The following is a 21651-nucleotide window of genomic DNA, read 5'->3' as shown; positions in this document are numbered from 1 at the left end:
TAATTATATTCACCTTAAAACATTTCATAAATTTTTTAAAAAGAGCTAAGAAAAAAATGGATTAACTATGGAAATTGCATGTCAGTTAACTGTTTTAAAAGCAACTGTGGGTGTGAGACAGCTTTCATACATTTATTTAGTATATAAACTTCTTTGGACAGGCCTCTAAAGAGACTTACTCCATGAAAGCTCTCTGTATTTATTTATTTTTTCTCTTGTTCACACTATTTATTTTCCCTCTTATTTTTGTGGTGGACACATTAGAGGAGCATAGTATACTTGAGATTCTTGGAGATCTTGCAAATTGGGTGGTTTGCAAATACCTACTCTTTATTGTTTTATGGATCATTTTCTTTTTCTCCTTGCTTTGTAAGTCTTATGTGTTTAGTTCTTCCATTCATTCACTCCTTAACTCATCCACAAATATTTGTAGAACCTTTACTACTTATAGGCCTTTTCCATGTTGTTCAAGTAGGCTATCTATTTTCTTTCTTTCTTTTTCTTTTTTTTTCTCCTTTGGTATCAGGGATTGAACCCAGGGGTGCTTTACCAGTGAGTTACATCCCTGATCCTTTTTTTTATTTTTAACACTGAGACAGAGACGGACCTCCCACTTGAGATCCTCCAGCTTCAGCCTCCTGAGTGGCTAGGTTTATAGGCCATGTACCCCTGCACCTGGCTTGGTGGGTAGGTTGTTGAATACTAAATTGGATTTGTCCATGTTTACATCTGCTTCACTTCCTTGAAGTATCACTTCTTTCATCACTTGCTTTAGGTTTTAGTTCTTTTTTTGGAAATCGTCCTCCTTTCCCCTGCCTCAGTTGCTGTGATCAGTAAACACGGATATTTATGAAGGGGATCAAAGGCATCGAGTTTTGTCCTAAGCAGTGTGGGCATAGCTCATTTATTTCTCATGACAAGACATGTACAATTATTATACCCGTTTGACTCCTGAGGCCTGAAAGACTGAGTGATTTATCTGAGTCATCAACTGGTAGCTGGGTCGGCTGAGGAGGGATTCCAGTCCACATCCTTAGAATCTTAGCCACCACAGGGTTGGATTATGATGCATTTAGAAACAGTCACTCCTCCGTGTCCCCTTACATCAACTAGGCAAATGCCCTTCTGTAATTCAGGGGTCTCCCTGTCCTTGCAACTTGTCCGGTCCTTTTTATTCCACTGGGTACTGCCACCTGCAAAGTTTCACCTCTCCTCTGCTGTGGCAGCCCCTGATCTCCTTCCCAGTCTCTAATTTCCACCACAAATCCAGGGAATCTTTTTCAAATATCTCTAGCTTTCAAGCTACACACAGGAACCACCCAGGATTTTTAAAAATTTATCAGTGCATCCAGACAATGGGATATTATTTAGCCCTAAAAAAGAAATGAGCTATCGTGTTGTGGAAAGACATGGAGGAACCATCAGTACATATTACTAAATGAGAGATGAAAATCTGAAAAGCCTGCACACTGAGAGATTCCAATCATAGGACATTCTGGAGAAGGCACAACCATGGAGACGGTAAAGCCCTCAGTGGTTGCTGAAGATTCTAGGGAGAGAAGAGGATGAAAGGAGAGCACAGAGGATTTTCAGGGCTGTGAAGCTGCTCTGTATGATGCTGTCCTGGCAGATGCATCTCCTTATAAATGTGTCCAAACTTGCAGAATGGACAACACCCAGGACGAATCTTAACACAAGCTTTGGACTTGGTGATCCCCATGAGTCAGGCAATGTACTCTAGAGCGGATGGTGGCTATGGGGGAGGCTGTGCCCGTGAGGGGTCTAGGGATTGGGAAATCTCTGCACTTTCTACTCAGTTTTGCTGGAAACATCCTCTAAAAAATAAAGTCTATTTTAGAAAAGTAGATATGGGAATGGCACCTAGAAAAATAAAATGGATGCCTGGATCCACCCAGGGATTGATTCTCTGGCCCCGTTGTGGGTGTAGTCTGAGCACCTGGAGTTTTAATTGAGAGCGCCCCACCCTGCCTCAGTAGGGTTCAGAGAAACATTGCTGTAAACCACACATGTAAGTCTACAGAAAATGTCACACCTACTCAAAGGTCTTCAGCAACTAGGGGGAACTCGTAGCATGGCAGATGGTGCTGCTTTGCTAATGCTCTAAGCTGAATTTCTAAATGCTTCTTTAAGATTTTGTACCTCTGCCCACCTGGTGTATATGTGCACACACAGAAACACACTCTGCCACACACAACACACCTGACCACGCCTAAGTATCTCATGCATCCTGAATACCTCACATCCTTTGATGTCTCCAAGCCTTGGCACATTCTGTTCCCATTACCTGACACATCCTTTCTCTTCTTTCTTGACCGCTCAGCTCCTGTTCATTTAAAAAACCTGCTTAAAGACCCTCTGTGAGAAAGGTGGTCTCTCACCCTCTGAAGTGGCGGCTCTTTCCTCTGGGCTTAGGATGGTCCCTACAGTTTTTGCTATAAGACTCCTGATGCAGAAGCAGCTGTCTGAATTATAAACCCCTGCCTCTTGGCAGGTTGTTCTGACACATGGCATCAAGTCTGTGTCACCTGCCACCAACCCCTCTATCCCCAGTCCCCTCCAGTGCAATCCCACACCTCTCTCCTCTCTCTCCACACTGTAGCATGGCCCCTCTGCTTCTTCTTGGAGCCATGGAGGCTTTGTAAGGACCAACCCCTTGGTTTGTAAAGCCCCTCCCCTCTAGCTAAAACCAAATCATCCTTAAGACTCAGTCTAAGAAGCCAGGGAAGCGTCTAAAATCTCTCCAAGATTGGAGGTAAGGTTGCTATGTTATGTTCACTCACAGAATTATGTTCCTTCCCTTAGCTTGAAGTGTACACATATTTGGGAGACATTGTCCTGTGAATGTCTCTTCACCACGTCACAAGCATGTGAGAGTAGGAATGTAACCACTCTGGCTCCTCATGGTTTTGCCAGCACTTAGAAACATTTCTGGCATTTGGAAGGCATCCTTTAACATTTGTTACAATAAGGGAAGAAAGAAAAGAATGAAAGGAAGAAAGAAGCCAGCCAGCCAGCCTAGGACATGGTAAGTGCTCAGTTATTTTCCTTTTTATTGCTAAGCTTGGTAAGAATAGTGACACATCTTCATTTCTATAATCCCCAGGCTTTGGAATAAAGTGCGCATTCAACAAGAGATTGTTTCAGGAATCATCAAAGCTAATGACTATTCCTTGGACTTCATCTAATAATCAGCATTTTAAGTATATCAAAGGTATTTTTCTGCATCATAAAGCCATGAACAATAAAGACTGTTTATTCACATCACCATTGCCACAGCAAGAAACTGCCTGCAGCCACTGGGAAATTAATAGAGAAATAATGGTTTTCAGAGGGTGAGAGACCTCTAATAAGAGAAAACCTAAATGAACATATGTAGTTAAAAGTTGACTCAACTACATGTAAGTATAGCAATGGAAAAGCATACTTAGAAATACTTTTATTTAAATACTTTTATTTAACCAGTCTCCTGACCAACTTATTATTGTACAAAATGAGGTCAGTCTATCAAACATTTTTAAGAAAGAACAAATGACAAAAGAACATTATTTAAGCTCAAATTTTGGAGAAGGTGTATTCTGGAGTTTTCTGGAAAACTTCACTTCAGAAAATCTAACTTCATCTGTATTAAATAGATTTTTCAATGATAACGCTGTGTGATAATATTATCATATCCATAGATTATTCCAGGGAGTCATATTAAACATGTGGCAACACCTCACAACTGTGAAACACTTTTATTACCCAAAAAAATCTCCTTAAGTATTCTGGGCTCTGGTTTCCAGATGTTCCTCTGGGTCTTAGAACTTTGGTTTTGTATTTGAAACCTATACATCATGTTTCAAGAAGCTACTTGGATTCAGAGACCAAATGTCAAACCACAGTGTTATTAAAAACAGTTAAAAACCTCTACTCAGAGATTCTAAAACAAACTTAGAAGAAACAAAAAATTAGTCACATCCCCTTAAATTTGACCCTAGACACCAAATATCTCCTTTAGGAGAGAGGCCCGTGGGGTCTCTGTAGCCGCAAATCAGGGCTGTCCTCTGGAGGATCCCAGACTGTTCACAGATCCCAGAGTTGAACTCACAGAAGTCCTGACTGGAGGATCCTCAATAGGCAGCAAAACAGAACAGTCAGTTGTAGGGATGTCCAAAGGGGGGTGTAAATTAACAACCCTGGTCTTCTGTGGGTGGGTCTCTGTCTGTCTTCTCTCTCTTTATCTTTTCTTCCTAGGTTTTATCCTTTGTAATAATTATCAAGATTTCAATTATCAGATATTCAAAAGATCCAGAGCTTACATCTAATCCTCCCCTTTTTTAAACACCCCCAAATCCAACATGTGAAAAGTAAACAAAAATACTCAGTCTGTCCCAACTCAACCATTCCATACTCCTGGCAAGTGAAATATTCTTCCTGTCCCTACTCAGACTTGTTCCAGAAATAAAATAAAAACTAGGAAAAAGAGTTGACACCTCCATCTCCTTCCCACTCCATATCCAAAATCAATCACTAAGTGATTTCCTGAAATTTCCCAAATGCATCTTCATGGTCTTCCCTTCAAAGCTTTTCATTGCTTTAGGACAAACTTTTTAACATTATGAGTTTTATTGATTAAAAGTCTATAACTCCATATATGTTAAAGTACATTGAAGGCAGGGCCTTTGATTAAAATAAAAAATTACTGAGAAGCCAATCTCCACACAAAAAAAGGCCTAGGCCCAGATGGTTTCACAGGGGACATAAGTCCACACAGTATGATGGGAAATTTCTACAAAATTTTAAAAAGGCAGATAACTTCCAATACATTCAGACTTTTCTGGAAAAAGAAATAAAAGAAGAAGAGGAGAAGGGTAAAGTAGGAGGAGAGGAAGGAGAAGGAGGAGTTTCCAAAACACTCATGTGTCTAGGATACCAATAAGACTCAACACTTAGAAAGACATGATAAAAAGGGACATTTTAACTGAATGATGCCTTATAAAACTGATGCAGAAATGGTAAATAAATATTAACAGTATTTAATGTGACTTGTTCAAGAATATACATACAGGACAAGTGAGACTTGTTCCAGAAATAAAATGTTGATTTCTTATCAATAAATTTATCAAGATAAAATTTTGTATAGTATTTATACACAAAGAGATTGACCAGGGTTCAAATCTCAGCTCTATTACTTACTGGATGAGTGATCTTGTCCAAGTTACTTAAGTTTGGTGAATGTGAATTTTCTTAACTTTGGAATGACGATATGAATAATATCTAATTCTAGGTTAGGTCAGAGTTAAATGAGTCATTGCATGTAAAGAAATTAAAATAATTCCTTGGATATTGATTGCACCAAATAAGCATGAATTACCCTTACACTTAATCATCATAGAGAAAATAATACCATCTCTTAGCTACCAGAAATCCATTTGACAAAATTCAACATCCATTTTTCTTTTACTTTAAATAACTCTTAATAAAGTAAGACTAGATATTACCTTAACATGAGAAGTGTGTCTATCTCAAATCAGAGGCCGTCATCCTGCTTAATGAAAAATCTGGGAGCATCCCCATTTAAGTTGAACACGAAATAGGATGTTCATTATCCTCACTTGTCACTGTTATTTGACAATTTTTCTGACGATACTAGCCAATATAATTAGATGAAAGAAAGAAGATGTAAAAATTGAAAAAGACTTGATAAAACAGTCATTTGCAAATGATATCATGATAACTTACCTAGAATACCCAAAGGGTCAACTAACAAACAAATTAAAGCTATTAAAACATTAAAAATATTTTAGTTTAGATTTAAAAAAAAACACAAAGATTTAAGACTGCTAACAAAGAAAAATGAGATTATACCAATTCTATCAGATACCAGTATAATTATATCTATTTATATTATATTATATATTATATAATGTATTATAATATAAATATATTATAATTCAACAACAATTTTAGAAGTATAGTACTGGTTTAAGAATTTAAAGGAAAGTTAACAGAACAGGAATTAGAATTCAAAAATGAACCTGAACACTTAAGACAATTTAGAATATGCTAAAAATGGTATTTTAAATCAGTGAGAACAGGATATATTAATCAACAATTGGTGTTGTGGACAACTGAAGGAAGAAATGGTTTTTTCATACTCCATAGATCCCTGAATTCCAGGTAGATCAATTATTTAAACATGAAAAAATTCCCCAGTTTTTAAAAAAATGGCATTGGAAAGCACAGAAGGATAATATATTATTAGCTCAACAAGGGTCATTGCTAAATGCAAACATGAAACATAAGACATTAGGGAAATACTGCCTCATTTAACACCCACAAAACCCAAAAAAACAAACAAAAAAATTCAAAGGATAAAACAAAGCTTTAAAAAAAAAAACCCACAAACTTGTAAGTTCAATTATATCACAGCAAAGTTACTTCTTTAAATATAAAGTCCTTTCTATATCTATAAGAAAAAGAATAGCAACCCAATAGAAAACTGGGTAAAGTATATGAACATATAATTCACAAGACATACAAATGGCTCTTAAACACAAGAAGATAATGAAACTCTATTGTAATAAGAGAAATGCATGTTAAAATGAAAATGAGATACCATTTTCATTTATAATACTGGAGTAAATGAAGAAAAATTAATAACCCCTGGTTGTGGGCATATGTGGCAAAAAGGGCATTTCCTCATGCTGCAGGGCAGAGCCTTGGTACCTGTGTTGAACAACCTGACAATTGCTATCAAAACGCCCACATGCATATCTTTTCATCAGGAATTTCTCCTACAGATTTACTTTCTTAGTTGCTCTTGTGCAAAACCAAATATGAAACAATATTCGCACAGCATTGTTAATAGTAGAAAAGGATTAGGAACAATCTAAATGTCCAACAATGAAGGAAGGGTAAAATAAATGTGTTTCTCTAGAGTGCTATTTCTCTCTCTGCTGCTTTTGTAAAGAAGCCACTCCTTGACACTTGCCACTGTAGGCATAGCCTGCTCCCGTTGTGTGGCTGTATTTGTAAATATGTGTTTAAAGCAATCCATGCTTGTGTATGCATAGAATGTCCTTGAAAGGAAATGAAAGAAACTGGCTCTGTTGGCTGATGGGGTGGGCGTGGGGGTGGAAGGTCTACATTTTAAAGGTTTTTATATTTTTAAAAATTTGTGCTATAGGAATAAATTATCTATACCAAGTATCCATAATTAAATTTGTTTAAATAAGTTGAGGATGAAATGACTTGCAGTGTCTGGCACAGAATCATCAAGGTAGCAAATGAGGGTTTTTGTATTTATGACTATCATATTGGATAGGAATTAGATGAAGAGAGTGGGAAGTAGAAAACCGTGGAGCCAAGTGATTGTCTATCATGGATAGAGGATCTCTGTCCATTAGATGTTAGGATGAACCATATGAAATAGCTGATATTTAACATTTTTTGACCTGCAAAAATAGGAATTTCATACAATCCAGTTCAATGTTATTTTCTTCTGTGTAAATTAGACTATAGAGTGATGGTGATGATAATGGTGGCTGTCAGTTCAATTATTCTCTGTCATCCAAACCCATGTGGCTTCTAGATTTGGAGAGTGAGGATTCAGAGAGTGCATTGGAATAATGGGGATCCTGACCTAGATGAATCAATCTGGGTCCTGTGTTTTGGATAGTGAGTAGCTTGAATGGTATCACAAAGGATTTGTTTGCAATTTTATTCAAAACTCACAGATTTCTGAGTTTGGAGAGCAAGAGTTTGGATATCGAGGGTTTGGATGGCAAGGGAGGGGGCCCCAGTTTTTCAAAGAACTTGACAGCTTACAAAGCCTTTCAAGGTAAGTGGCCTCATTCATTCTTTAACCTTTGGAGGTAGGTGCCATCCACCTCTTCCACCCCATTTTACACAGGAGGAACTGCTTCTGGTCTTCCTGGGAAGCCAGAGTTCCTGGAAACAGCGTGGCATGGAGGAAACTGACATAGGACAAGACCCACGGCCAGGCCTGCTCAACAGTGGGACTCTGTTTCAAATTCCTCCTAAAGCAAGCCCTGTCCTTCCTGCCTCCCACCCGTTAGTGCCATGCCAAAAGTTCTGAAGTCCAGAAGCATAAGTGTGATTTTTACTATTTTGTATGTTTGTGAATTTTGTCAATCAACATGAAGACCTTCATTTTTCTACCTATGATTTCTACTCATGGTAACCCTGTTCAGGAATAGCCACAAATTTCTTGTGTAGATAAAGTGCAAGCAGAATCCAAGTAGGGAAGGAGGGAGTGGAAGGAAGAAACATTTCTTGGGCCGAAATCCACCACTGTCATGTTTCTGGAGGCAGGTCTTCTCTTACACCCGAAGTTTCCATTATGATCCATGGCACTATTGAACCCAACAGGGTTCACTCCTTCCCCCACCCGCTTCCTCCAAATGCCTGGGAAATGGGCTGGAAGGGAAGAGGAGAAATCAGCTGCATTCTTGGAGAGACTTTCAGTCTTATACTTACTAGCTAGCCAGAGGAAAATTTTAAGGAGGTCAAAGATGATGTGCATTATCCTCCTGAGCTGAGATGTACATAGTATCAAATAGGAAATCTGCCAGCTAGAGACTGGAGTAGAACCAGTTACACAGTAGATGCTTAGTAACTGCTTATGGGTTGAATGAATATGAATGAGTCTTGCAAACGGAACACCAAGACAAAATCAAAATCCATCCCACACGAACATGTAGATAGACCTGGGGCAGCCTCCGTCCATCTGTCTCATTGTTTGTTTTTAATTTCCTTATTTCTAGCTTTGTATTTTAGATATTTCATATGTAAAATTTAAAGTTATATCTTCTTAGAAGAAGCTATTCCTTCTTCTTAGAATGCTTACCTTGGAAAAGTGTTTGAAAGTCATGCTTATTTCCCTTGTTTAACAGATAAGGAGCATTTATCAAATAAAGTTGACGATACCCCACACCCACCTCATACACAGGGTTGTTTATGAATTGTAAATAAGAACATCAAATCCACAGAGAAAGACTGCAGGCATTCAGTCTCTGATATCAAGGACAATAATGGCCCTCACAGAAGAGACTCCGGGATTCCAAGTCAACTCTGGGATTTGGGATTTTACCAACGGTTTACTGTTTAACATTTCTGACTTCTCAAGAGCACATCTCAGGTGGAGCAGACTTAACATGACGGAGCCTCTATGCCATGCATGTCAGGTCCTGTTCTAGGCCTCGAAAAAGAAGAGACACGATTTCTGCTTTGAATGAGCTACATTCCCATGGCAGGTACCAGAGGCAGAGGAACACTTGAAGATGATGATTATGCAAAATAATTCAACTGATGAAAAGTGCTACAAAGAAAACAAGACAGGCGATGAGATAGGATAGGTAATAATTGCTGTGTGTAGGTCACTTTAGATGAGCTGATCAGGGAAGACCCCTTGAAGAAGGGGACATTTGTCTTGAGACCTGAATAACAGGGAGCCAGCCATGCAAAACTAACTATAGCATCCCAGGCTGCAGGAGGAGGAGGAAGAGGAGGAGGAGGAGGAGGAGAAGATTACTAGAAAACAGCAAAGATGTCTTGCGCACTGATACATGAAGGTCCCACTCTGAGCATTTTATTGGTACTGCTTCATTTAACCCTCTCAATAGTTCACTGGGGTGAGGAGTCATTATTATCCCCATTTTACTGAGGAGGGCATTGAGGCACAGAAAGGGTAGGCAAATTGTCCAATGTCTACAGCTGGCCAAGTGGCCTGATTCAGCAAGCACAAAGGCCCCGCCCTAAGATAAGAACTGAATGTGTTCAGGAGCAAAAAATGAGGCCAGGGGTACTGGAGTGTAAAATGAGTGAAAACTGGAAAGGGAAGACCCCATAAGTCCTTGAAGGCCACTCTAAAGATTTGGGATTTGACTTGGAGCACAGTATGCTGTCTCCAGATGGCCTAAGGCAGAGGGTTTAGATATCTACCTCAGAGAAGTGATATGGCTTGGTTTATGTTTTCAAAATATATGTACAGGCATGAGAGCATGAAGAGTCTGGGTTGGGGGGGCGACCTTGGAACCCCAGGTTTTGGAGAAGTCTGAGATAAACAGCAATGTGAGGTGCCATAGAATGAGTCCAACTGTGGCTCTGACCCTGGTTATGCTTGAGTGCTGGGTCACTGTCAGTATTCTCAATCCATTGCATCTGTTGACAATTTAGCAAAATAGCCTGGTCATCTCAGTGGAAGTGACAGGCCTTATGCAGGCCTGCAAGCCAACTGTGTTGACAGATGACATTTCTGCAGCCTGACAGAGTTGTAGAGCAACAGGGCCATGTGGGATCCCATCCCAGGCTGGAGAGTGGCCTCTGAATGGTGGTAGAAGAATCCCAGGACTTTCCTGAGCATCTGTTTCTTCTGTGACACCAAGCCATAAACCTCCCCCCAACCCCAGGTTGTAATGAGGATGAAGTTAGGCCAAATCTGTCCTTCCTGTGGAAGGACTCAGTAATGCTCTTTCACTACGCCTCCTTCTCCTTCCATAGGCACTGGGTGGGGATTTAAATTTTACTTTCTCTCAAGCACAGTACAGATTTAAAACAACTCCTAAGCTATGGCAGATCAATCCCTGGAGCTGTTAATGTCACCTATTTGTCCTTTTTTCACATATTTTCATATTGCTATATACTAGTATGTTCCTCGAACTCAGGCACAGATGATGGGGTTATAGAATCTAAAAATAGTTGCTGTCTTGAAAGGATCTGAGCTTTTGGTGGGCAGCAAGATGGCACCGGTGCCAAGAGAAGGAGCAGCCTTAAGTCTCAAAACCAAGCACTGAAATTTACTAGCCCCTCTTCAGATTGTAACCTACTTCCCATCCATCTTTGTAAATTAAAATGAATACAAACAGCTCGCCCCTTGCCCCCTTCTCTCCCTATTTTCCTGATACACTTTCTTTTTTGACCTAGACAATTCCAGACAATTGGGAAGGCTATTTTCCAAGAACATAAGCCCTGGGCTCCGTCTAGCACTTCCTTTCGACTCACTGCCTATTTCCTGCCTTGCCTTCTCCTTTGGTTTTCAGAATGTTGTTAAACAACAATTTCTTTCCCGTTTTCTAGTGCTCAAGACTGGGAAATTACTTTCTTTAATCCAGGTCCTATTTATACCTTTAAGGCCAAGAATTTTAGAAGCACCCATGGCTCTGAAATTGTTTTCAGTTAGAATTACTTTGCTAAGATGCTGTTTTTGTGTGGTTATTTTATTGTGTGTGTGTGTGTGTGGTTGTTTTATCATGTGTGTGTGTGTGTGTATTAAATAAACAATGTTCTAATGGCCATTTCCTCTGACTTTAGAAATCACTGTTTCTAGACCCCGAGATGTCCATATATTATGGTCATATCACCTCTTTAAGAGTTAACTGCTTGGATTCCCTTATCATGTAGTCATATGTACTACTTTTCTATCTCCAAATGCAATTAAAAGTGCCCTTCGGGTGTTCCAGCTTTTAATCATTCTGTGTGTGGAGCTCTCCCATGGCTCTAGAGGGCTTTCTCTGCCTCCTCTCAGATGAGGTCTTTCTTGGAGGAGGAGGAAGAGCAGCTGCAGGAGGAGCAGGTGGAACAAGAGGAAGAGGAGGAAGGTTGAAGTAAGAAGGAGTCTGACACCAAGGCCCAGCTCTCACCCCACTGTGGCATAGCACAGAGTCTTGCAGACCCAGGTCCGGGAAAGCATTGCAGCCTGGGTTAGATTTGTGACCTTTGGCACTGGCAAACTTGTGGCCGTGGTAAGGTGGGGATAAAAACACCTTTCACCTCATTACACAAGGAACCTGTAGAAATTTCTCAATAACTACTCAGAGCAACAGCTTGAATGGTGCCTGGACAGTCCTTGGAGAAGTAGAGCTGGTCTCTGAATCAGATTCACTGCACAGCACTCTGCCAATGACTCCAAACTCTGTGTGACATATGCTCTTCTAGCCTTTGACCAGCAGATGCTGGCCATGTGAGTTTGAGAAACTTGGAACTGCTCTGTATCTCAACCAATGGGAAGAGTGCATGGGTCACATCAACTTGGGTGTCCCCAAAATGTCAAACTATTCTATTACTTTTAAAGTTCTTGTTCTGATTTTCAATAGCAAGCAGTGTGCAAGCCTACTGTGGCCTGTGGACCACACTCTGCACAGCACACGTCATGCTGCAGGTCCTGGGAGGATCTGTAGTATGCTGGGCACTGCATGAGGTGCAGGAGATTTGCTTGTGTGGTGGCTTCACCTCCCCAGATCCTAGGGCTTTTGTAGCTGCTCTGTCCGAATGCATGAAGGGGCCAACCTGGGCCCCAGCCTGTCCAGGCCACTCACAACTGAGGCTCATCTCAGTCTCTGGATTCCTCATCCATCTTTAGGCTTACAATGGCATTGAGATGAGAAAGGGGGCTAGACTGTAATCCCTTCTCTTGTCCTAAGATCAAGGGAAATATTTGGCTGGGAGTCAAAGCCTTATAAAAATAAGAAACAAAAAATCCTGGGCAGAATTCCAAATGCTGACTCTGGTCACACTCACTTTCCTGGAGGCCACTTCATGTCCTTCTGTTGGGGGTCATTTTCCAAAGTTAATTGCCCAATTCTTCGAGGCGTTAGACTACGTTCCTGTTGCTATCAGTGGCAGTGACACACAGGGACCAGTGTTCTTTAAAGCATAACAATAACAACAAAAATCTTTATTCACTTGGGAAATTAAAGGTACAGGAAAAGCCATGACTGTGAAACTCAAATGCTTTCATTTCCATTTGATGATACCACTTCTCTGAAGAGTTAGACTTATTTAATGACAACAACAGCAGTGTCTATAGGTAGCATTGAAAACCCGAACAATAATAATTTAATGTTTGTAATACTGCTGTATTCAGGAGGGGTGCCAAATATATGGCACATGTCCCAAGCTCCTTCCTGCTACCCTACTTCATTAATCAATCCTGTTTCTTTTCTTTGATCTTTCATATGGTCTCAGAATCTCAGCCTAGAATTCAAGTCCATGACCAATTTATAGAAGATGACAAATGCGATGAGACTTACTTGGCTTTCTGGAGTGGTCATTTAGAGTTTAAAAGTATTGTTTACATGCATTATCATGCACTTACTGTGATTCACAATGGGTATAATCATTCATATATGCAAAAATTGGGGCTCGGAAAATTAAGTCTCTTGATCAGTGTTATACAAAAAATAGGCCAGATGCCTATAATCCCAGCTACTCAGAAAGCTGAGGCAGGAGGATTTCAAATTTGATGCAACCTAGTGAGATCCCATCTCAAAATAAAAAACAAAAAGACCTGGGGATGTGGCTGGGTAAAAGAGTACCCCAGGGTTCAATCCCTAATATTGCGAAACAAAACAAAATAGCAGCAGCAGAAGTTGAACTTTGACCTACTACCCTCAGATAGTGTAGGGTGGGTATTTATTTGCTCCTTCTGTGTGCCAGTTTCTTAAAGACTGTTGTTCATCTAATCCTATGACAACCTGTGAGACATTATTCTTCTCAGTTTTCAGATGGGAAAAATGGGATTCAGGAAATGTTAGCAACTTACTCAAGGCCACTTAGGTAGTAAGGAGAAGAATCAGGATTTGCATCTACATTTCTTTGAATTTAAAACATTTATTTCACCTCCCACATGGCCTCTAAAGTTCAGCCTTCAACCTGCAGGAAACATTGCTAAGAGCAGGACATTGTAAAAGTGTCTAGAGGAATGGCATTAATGAGAACAACAACTTGAACCTGGGGAATGATTTAAAAGCACTGTTATAGCACCACACTGGGATATTGCAGCTGTTATAAATGGTTAATAGGATGACTGCGTAGAAACAAGCAAATGTTTATCAAATAACATTAAGAAATCATATGCAACCTGATTGCATTTATGCAGAAATTATGCATATAGATGGATAAAGAATAAAAGAACAAAAAAATCTTTTGGCTGACATTCAGGATAATAAGATGTTTTAAAGTTGTGTTAAACACAATGCTAAAAATATCTCCAAAGAGTATATGTATCCCAGCATCAGGAAAATCTGGCCAAAGGAAATAGACAAAAATAATTACCCATTAAAAAATTTGCCCTCAAGATTTGAAAGAATGCATTTCCAAAATAATGAAAAGGGCATGATGACATTTACAGTAGAAACCAAATACTGATTAAGAGTTAGCAAAAATTATATTAGAATTAAAACCTGACACTGGAAATTTTGAGCATGTAAGTGGGAATTTTGCACATCAGGGATCCCTGGAGGCCTCGTGCCCTGCTTCCTTTGATTTTCTCAATGTGGTCCTCTCTTTTGCATCTTAGATTTCATGGTGAAGTTCTAGGTTGTCACTTTTAAAATGAACTAGACAGTTTTTGGTGTCATTCAAAATCAAATCTTCCATTCAAGAGGTACGGGGTGCTAACATGTCTTCACATGGCTGAGACCCTAGGACAGGAGACAAACGAGTGGAAGAACAATCCTTATATAGGACTTGCCAAGAATTAAGCACAAGACTATGAGCACTGAACTCTGGGAATACTGGGAGCAGCACTAACCCCTGCCGGGGCCTGGGGTGAGATTCTCACGGGTGATGGATGAATGAGTCCTGTAAGAGGATCTATGTAGCCTGGGAAAATAAGATGAGAAGGGGTGGGTAGAATGACATGCAGGTGGTGAGCCATACTATGAGAAAACATCAAAGCAAGACAGCATGACCAGAGTGGACCAGCTAGCTGCAAGTGGCAGGTGTGCTAAGGATGGAGAGCAAGTGGGGCTAGTGGGGTGAGGCTGGATGACCAGTGGAACTGGAAACAGCCAACACATCAAACTGAAGCCGTTGACAAGGATCAGGTATCTTCAGGGCTATCAGAAGAGGAAGCAAATTCTGGAATAACGTGAGTTCCCCAGCTGAGACTGGAGAGTGGGAACTGGACACAGACCTACTTGCACCAGAATCTTACCCTCCTCCAGGAAGGGAACGTGCCTTGGCCAGTCTTGCAGGCCCTCTGCCCATCCCTCCTGTACTTAGGCCACCCAAAGATCTCTCCTCTCATTCACGGAACTAAAATTTAAAATCTCAAGCAGAAAACCCCAAATCCTCAAGGAGATGGACAATGTGTAAACCAGGCTGTCCCTGCAGCATTCTGACCATGCAGGGAATAGGGACATCTAGTCTGTTGTTATGGGAGGTAAATGAAAACCCAAATCCCACATTCCTCTCATGTCTATGATGGATGTTGCTGGTGGGCTCCTTTAAATGCTCCAGAACATGATTTTTGCATGGCCTACCCTTCCCCCATTAGAGTAATAGAAGCAAACTAGACATCTCTTATTTTTTAATTTTAAAATCTTATCCTTTAAAGCTAGTTAAAGCAAACATAGTGATTGCAAACACATACAAGAATTTCATATAAGAAATCTGAAATGACAGCAGTTTCAAATGCTGCCTTGGAGGGGGCTTTCACTTTCACTTGGATGAAAGGCGGGAACTAAGGAAGAAGGATCAGACTCTGGGGTGCTGACCCAACCCTCAGGAGCTCTTGGAAGACACTCTGAATACAGGGTAATCAAATCAACAACCCCAACCTGCCTAGGAGGAAGGACCAGAGGCCCTAGAGTACCCCTTGGTAAATAAGGGAAGTTCTACATTCATTTATCTCCTTAGAACCTAGTGAAGGTTATGTTATACCCCATTTTGCAGATGAGAAAACAAGTTCAGAGAGATCAAGTAACTTTCCCAGGGTCACATAGCTAGTAAGTGGACGTTCTCAGACACCTACTCTTGCATAACCCCCAAGCTTGTGCCATAGCAGGAGACTGCTTCCCCTGACCAGTCACTGAAACAAAATTTCCTGAATGATCCTACTTGGTGAGAATGTACAGTTTTGTCCAGAAAACACCTGCCTGCTCCAGTACCTAAAACAAACCTGAAACTTATATTTCAGTTTTAAAATATTCCTAGAGCTCCCCACACCCATCAACTCTGTTCATCTTTCTAAGTCACAGCTCATGGTGACCTGTCTAGACTGGCTTCTGCCTGCTGGCCTGGTGGCCACCTACACATCTTTCAGAGACAACGCCAGGGCCATCTCCTCAAGGAAGACGGCAGCCACCCACCTCCACCCCTGAACACACTCTCCCTCCTCAGTGCTGGAGGCAGACAGGGGTTCAAATCTGTACTCTGCCACTTACCAGTTTGGGGACCTTGGGAAGTTACTTCTATGTACCTTGGTTTCCTCATCTACAAAATGGGACTGAAGTAGTCCCTACCTCCTAAGGCTGCTGTGAGACTTTAAAGATAGAATTCCTGCAAAACGCCTACCAGCAGAGCTTGGTGCATAGTAAATGTCCCATAAATGTCGGCTATCCTTGCCTTTATCACTGTGCCTGGGACCTTATTCTCTCTTGAAGTGCGTATTTGTTTCTCCTGGGCTAGGCAGTGCTCTCCCTGAGGGCAGCCACCTGACACAAAGGGGGTGTCTAGGACATGCTCGAGACATGAGCAGAGACTCATGGGCAAACAGCCCTGGGGGGATGTCTCAATGCTGCTCAGAGTCTGCCTCAGTGTCCAGCACACCGAGTTCTCTTGTCCCCTGGTCACTGGCTGGATCCTTCATGAAAAGCCAGGGATGGCAGGACACGCTCCCTTCCTATAACTATACAAAGAACACCATCCTGCATTCATGGATCACTTTCCCCATTCTAGGTATCTAGTTCCACCACCTGAATACGTAGATTATTGAACAGCACCATCACCCCATCGTGAAACAAGCCCAGCTTCTCAGAGGCCACCAAGGCAGCCTCTAGCGGAAGAACAACTGCACTTGGACAGCGCCATCCCACCTGGCCTGGTGTGACCTCCAGCCACAGGGCCATGGGACCTTCGAGGAAGCCATCATCATTCCTTAGCATAGCCCAATCCAACATTCCTGCGCTGGAAGTGATGGGAGGGGACAACAGGAGAGTTGCCAACCCAAGTCGAATGGCAGCAGCTGTTCTGTTCCTGCTTCAACAGAGTCCCCCCCACGCCCCCCAAAGTGCTGCTGGCAAGCATCTGAGCTCAGCTCTGTCATCGGCATTCACAACCCCAAGCCTGGCCTTCGTCTTTAACCTGCTCCTTCCTCTAGTGACAAGAACCATGTGGGCCTGCTCTGCATAGTTCTGACTGCAGGTTGGGTGAGAATGATTGGGAATTTCATGGGAATAAATGAACTCATTTTGAGGAGGCTAGATGACTGTAATTGCTTACTTTCTGCACTGCTTAATTTTGTTACATGTAAGAGACTGCATATTGGAATTTTAGATGTCTGTAGCATTAAAAATCTCTATCCCTCTTTTTTTTTTCTTTTCAAAGTAGAACAAGTCAATTTTCAGGATTCTTCCACTGATACAGAAGGCCTTAGGTTTGCAACATCCTGGTTGAACCTTCTGTTCTGATCATGGGAGTGGATATGGAGGCTCCTCCTTAACTCTGAATGATACTTCAGGTGACCTTCTGAGGCTGGTGGTGAAGGCCAGGTTCTCCAGATACACAGGGGAGGATCAGAGGTTAGGACAATTTTATCAGGGTATGCATTTGGTGACTGCTCAGTTGTCTAGATGATAAGACCTAGAATCTTAAATCTAAGTTCTTAAGTGGGGAAATAAACCTGCCATTCTTGGTGACTATGAACCTGTGTGAGGGACAGAGGCTGACTCCCCAGTGAGGGCAGGAAAGACAAGACCTGGCTGCTAGCAGCACCTTCGTCCTTAATTTCTTATTAATAAGGCAGCAGTGCCACAGTGTGTGAAGCAAACTGCCTGGGTTCTACTCCCAATTCGGCCACTTGCTGTGTAAAGCTGAGTGACTTCTTCATTTACTCAACCTCTCTCTGCCCCTGGCTTTCTTGTGGGGATGGTGACCGTGTGGTCCAGGACCTGGCAGGTAGTAAGCAAAACACAGAAGTGGCAGCCTCCAGATGATGCTCTAGAACACCCAGGTGCAGAAATGGCTCCCTGGTTCACGGTTGGTGAGGGGGGATGCCCTTCTTCCCTCTTCTCACTCCTTGTGGGCTGAAATACAAGGTCTGCAGGATGTGGGGACTGGGAGGGCCTTGACCACAGGATGGAAATCAATCTTTTACAGATGACTATGAGAGGCAGGGGAGGGGAGGTGGAAGGAAATTTAGCATGTATCAATTTTTAAGACCATTCAATGATATAACTAAGAATCTAAGATCTGGCAGAGTGGGGGTTAGACACAAAGTCTGGGACAGACTCCCCTAAGAAGGGTCAGCTCAGGATGCAATATGGAACTTCTTCCTTCCCTGGGAAGGTGTATCTTAAATTTTTACCTAAACCTCTCCAGGTCTCTAGAAAGATGAAATGTAGTGGTATGGAGTAGCCCTCTGGATTCTTATGCAGAGAATAACCCTGCAGACCCTCACTCTCCAGGCCTGGCTGCCCACCCCCACTGTGCCTGCCACCCCGCCACAGGGCCAGCTCTGAATGCAGAGCCTGGAGGTTTGGGAGGTCATGGCTCCAATTCTCTGGCAGGAGCACCTGCCTGTCCACCCATAGCCCTGGGCAGTCTATGGCCTCTTTCTGAACACAGACCATGGGCCTACTCATTGGTTCAGCACTGTCAAAATGGCAGAGGTGCTGGGATGAGCTGGGAGGGAGTATGGCAGATCCTAGCTCCTGCCAGGTCTGGTTTTGGCTCCAGGGCATCTAGTCTACACATGGAAAGAATCTTTCCCCTTCTACACAGGACAAGGACTCTTTCTTCTTGCTGTTTAACGCTCTCAGAGGTTTTTCATCCCCTAAGGACTCCCCTGACCAGCAGCCCAGCCAGCCAGCTGCTCCGAGACTTTCCCTTTCACCCCTTCCCCGCCCCCAGCTTCTCATTCCAAGTCCTGACATCATGAACCATTTGCAATTCCATCCCTAATGCACAGTCCTTTTTCCTGTCTGCTGGAAATATCCTCCTGTCCCCTTCATCTGTTTTACCTGATTCATTCTTTCACACCCAACTCTCACATCATCTTGCCCATGAAGCCTCCACTGGCTGATTCCTCTCGGGTGTCTGTTTTCTGTGCTCTCATACTTCCTTCTGGAGACTTCCATCAGAGTATCCACCGCTCTCTGTGTTTTCTCCTCTCTATGGTCTGCTCTCATTGCAGTGTGTTTCTATGCACTAGCATGACTTCTGTCTTTGCATCTTCAGTGTTTAGAAATATGTGAGTGACTTGGAAGAATCTACGCAAACCATTCATAACTCAAGAATAAGCGTGGCACTCAAGCATTTCAGCATCTCACCAGATGCAAAATGATTGCACATAGACAACAGTGAATACAAAAGGAACTTCACAAATCCGTCGCTCTGAGGACAAAGAGGGAACAGCATAAACTCAGTGACAGGGTGGGAGATACAGGGTGGGAGATTCTGGCCCAGGAGCTCAACATCTCGGAGGCAAAGGCACGTGGGACGCAGCCCTGCCACCCCGTGGATCCTGGAGGGCAATGCTCACTTTGTAAATGAAGCGTCTACTCCACCTGCAACCACCCTGTGACTCCATCTGAACAACTGGTGTGACAGTGCCACCCTTCTAGGCCAAATAGGCTGCGAGTACCGTCTGGGCAGGAAATTTGCTTAAAACACTTAATTTTTCAAATAAAAACCACATTTTAATCCAAACCAGAAAAATCTGTTACATGTTATTCCGAGAAACACAGAGAAGGCTTAGAAATGTGTGTCACAGTACTGTGTGGAATTTCTTAAGGAGACCGTACCACCACCACGACTCTCTCGGGACAGCACGCTGATTCTCCCACAGTGGGGACACATCCCGGAGTGGATGCACAGAGGCAGTGAACTCAACTGTAGCATGTTAAAAACCCAAGATGACCAGAAGGGTGGTAACATCAACATATTTTTTGAATTGGAGAACACTGCTAACTTTGAATGATTAAATCCAAGGGTCACACAAATGTACAGAGGAAGCTCAACTCTGAAAAATTCTAGGTTTGATGCTTTATTACTTAAGCCATATCCTCTGTTGAATACACACACACACACACACACACACACACACACTGTGGGACAGAACATGCATCTCTTAGTTCCAGAAGCACAGAAATCTCTGAAGCACCTTGCAAACTTGACCGGGAAATCCAAACATTCAAATGGTCTTACCCTGAGGTAGTTGAGGGTGAAGTTCGTTAGACCCATCCTGGTGATGTTTTTGGACAGCTGATCCAGGACCTGAGGATCTTGTGCCTAAACAAACAAACAAACAAAAATCACATATTTTATTCCTGTGAGGGGGTCCCACAAAAATCTTAGACTGTGCTGCTGCTGTTAAGAAATGCAATCTTGACACTGTCGATTTTTCTTGGAGGGACAGATTGCTGGAGACAATTTAATTTACATTTTGAAGACACTTGCATGTAGCACTCAAGGACATTTTTGGATCAATTGTGCAAGACTAGGGAAAATCAAACTGCCTCAGATGTGCATTCAGTCCTAGGGAGAAATGACGTTACTTTCTCTGAAAGAGGCCCTGGCGCTGTGTCTTCAGGCTGAGAGCCACTGAGCCCTGCCAGGAGAATTCCAGGCCAGAGCCCTGAATTCAGGCGCCTCTGAACTTGGCAGAGCTGTGCCTTTGTTTCCCACTGAGATAGTGGTGCCGTTTTTACAGCTCAGGGTTGAGAACTGTATTTGAAAACTTTGCAACCACTATGGAAAAATATATATGTATAATATGGAGAGAGAGGGAGAGCGAAAGTGAGAGAGAGAAAGAAACACCTTCCTGTTAAGATGAGGCTAGAAATAACTATCCTTGACAATTTTCATCCTGCAGGACTTCAAGGGTAAGGATCACATTTTCCAAAAATTTGAGCCACATTTTAATATGGATGTAAAATACTATGGCCACCCCAAAATGTTATGTTTGGCCCAACAAAAAATGAAAATTCTTTCTGCATTCCATTTTAAAATCAGTTTCTTGGTTGGTGTGCTTTCTTTCTGCTCGTCTTGATTCTTTCTTACTTAGTATAAACAAACTGCCCTTATGCAGAGGGAGGACTAAGTATATGACCCTTTGCCTCCACATCTGCATTCATGATACTACCTAGGTTATAGTAAATTGACTTTAACTTATTCTTTTCTCTATTTATTCTTACAGTGATACTATCAATTGGATCTGTGTATATACACACTTGATCTTAGCCAAAAGGCGGAGAAGTGATTGGATCTGTGTATATAAATAGATTACAAAGCACTGGAGGAAATAGAGGATACAAGTTTCATGTCAATTTCTTGAAAGGCAGTCTTTATGGACATTGAGACTATGTTTACCGAACCTCTCTAGGAAGAGCTGGTTACACAGAGGCATCTACACAGATGCATCAAGCAGTCATGGCCAATGGCAAGAGCTTACATTGCAGTCAGAAGACAGGACGCTAATAGAGGAATAGAAGAATGCGTCTGCTGCTGACAATGAAAACTGACCACCAATTCTTGCCGAGGACCTACTGTGTCATTCTAAGTGCTTCACAGTTATTAACTGGTAAATCTCGACTTGATTGATCTGAGACACACTTTATTACTGTACCCTTTGCAGATGAGGGACAGGAAGCACAGAGATCGTGTCATTCTCCCAAGGCCACACAT

At 42.0% G+C, this 21651-nt stretch overlaps 1 protein-coding gene across 16 annotated transcripts in view; it reads right to left on the bottom strand.

Annotated features, from left to right (window-relative positions):
- Ldb2 (LIM domain binding 2) overlaps nucleotides 1–21651 on the bottom strand; it is a 343007-nt gene that overhangs the window by 43185 nt on the left and 278171 nt on the right. For all 16 annotated transcript variants that reach the window (XM_046423692.2, XM_046423689.2, XM_046423690.2 and 13 more), the window contains one exon: nucleotides 20173–20256. In XM_046423692.2, coding sequence (XP_046279648.1) covers nucleotides 20173–20256 — 84 coding nt within the window. The remainder of the gene's footprint in view (nucleotides 1–20172; nucleotides 20257–21651) is intronic.

This window comes from Marmota monax, unplaced genomic scaffold (genome assembly GCF_021218885.2).
Source record: "Marmota monax isolate L192 unplaced genomic scaffold, Marmota_monax_Labrador192_F-V1.1 WCK01_AAM20220418_F8-fsc00009, whole genome shotgun sequence".
In the NCBI taxonomy this organism is placed as follows: domain Eukaryota; kingdom Metazoa; phylum Chordata; class Mammalia; order Rodentia; family Sciuridae; genus Marmota; species Marmota monax.
Note: the sequence above shows the minus strand (reverse complement) of the source record. Positions and strands in the feature narration are given on the sequence as shown.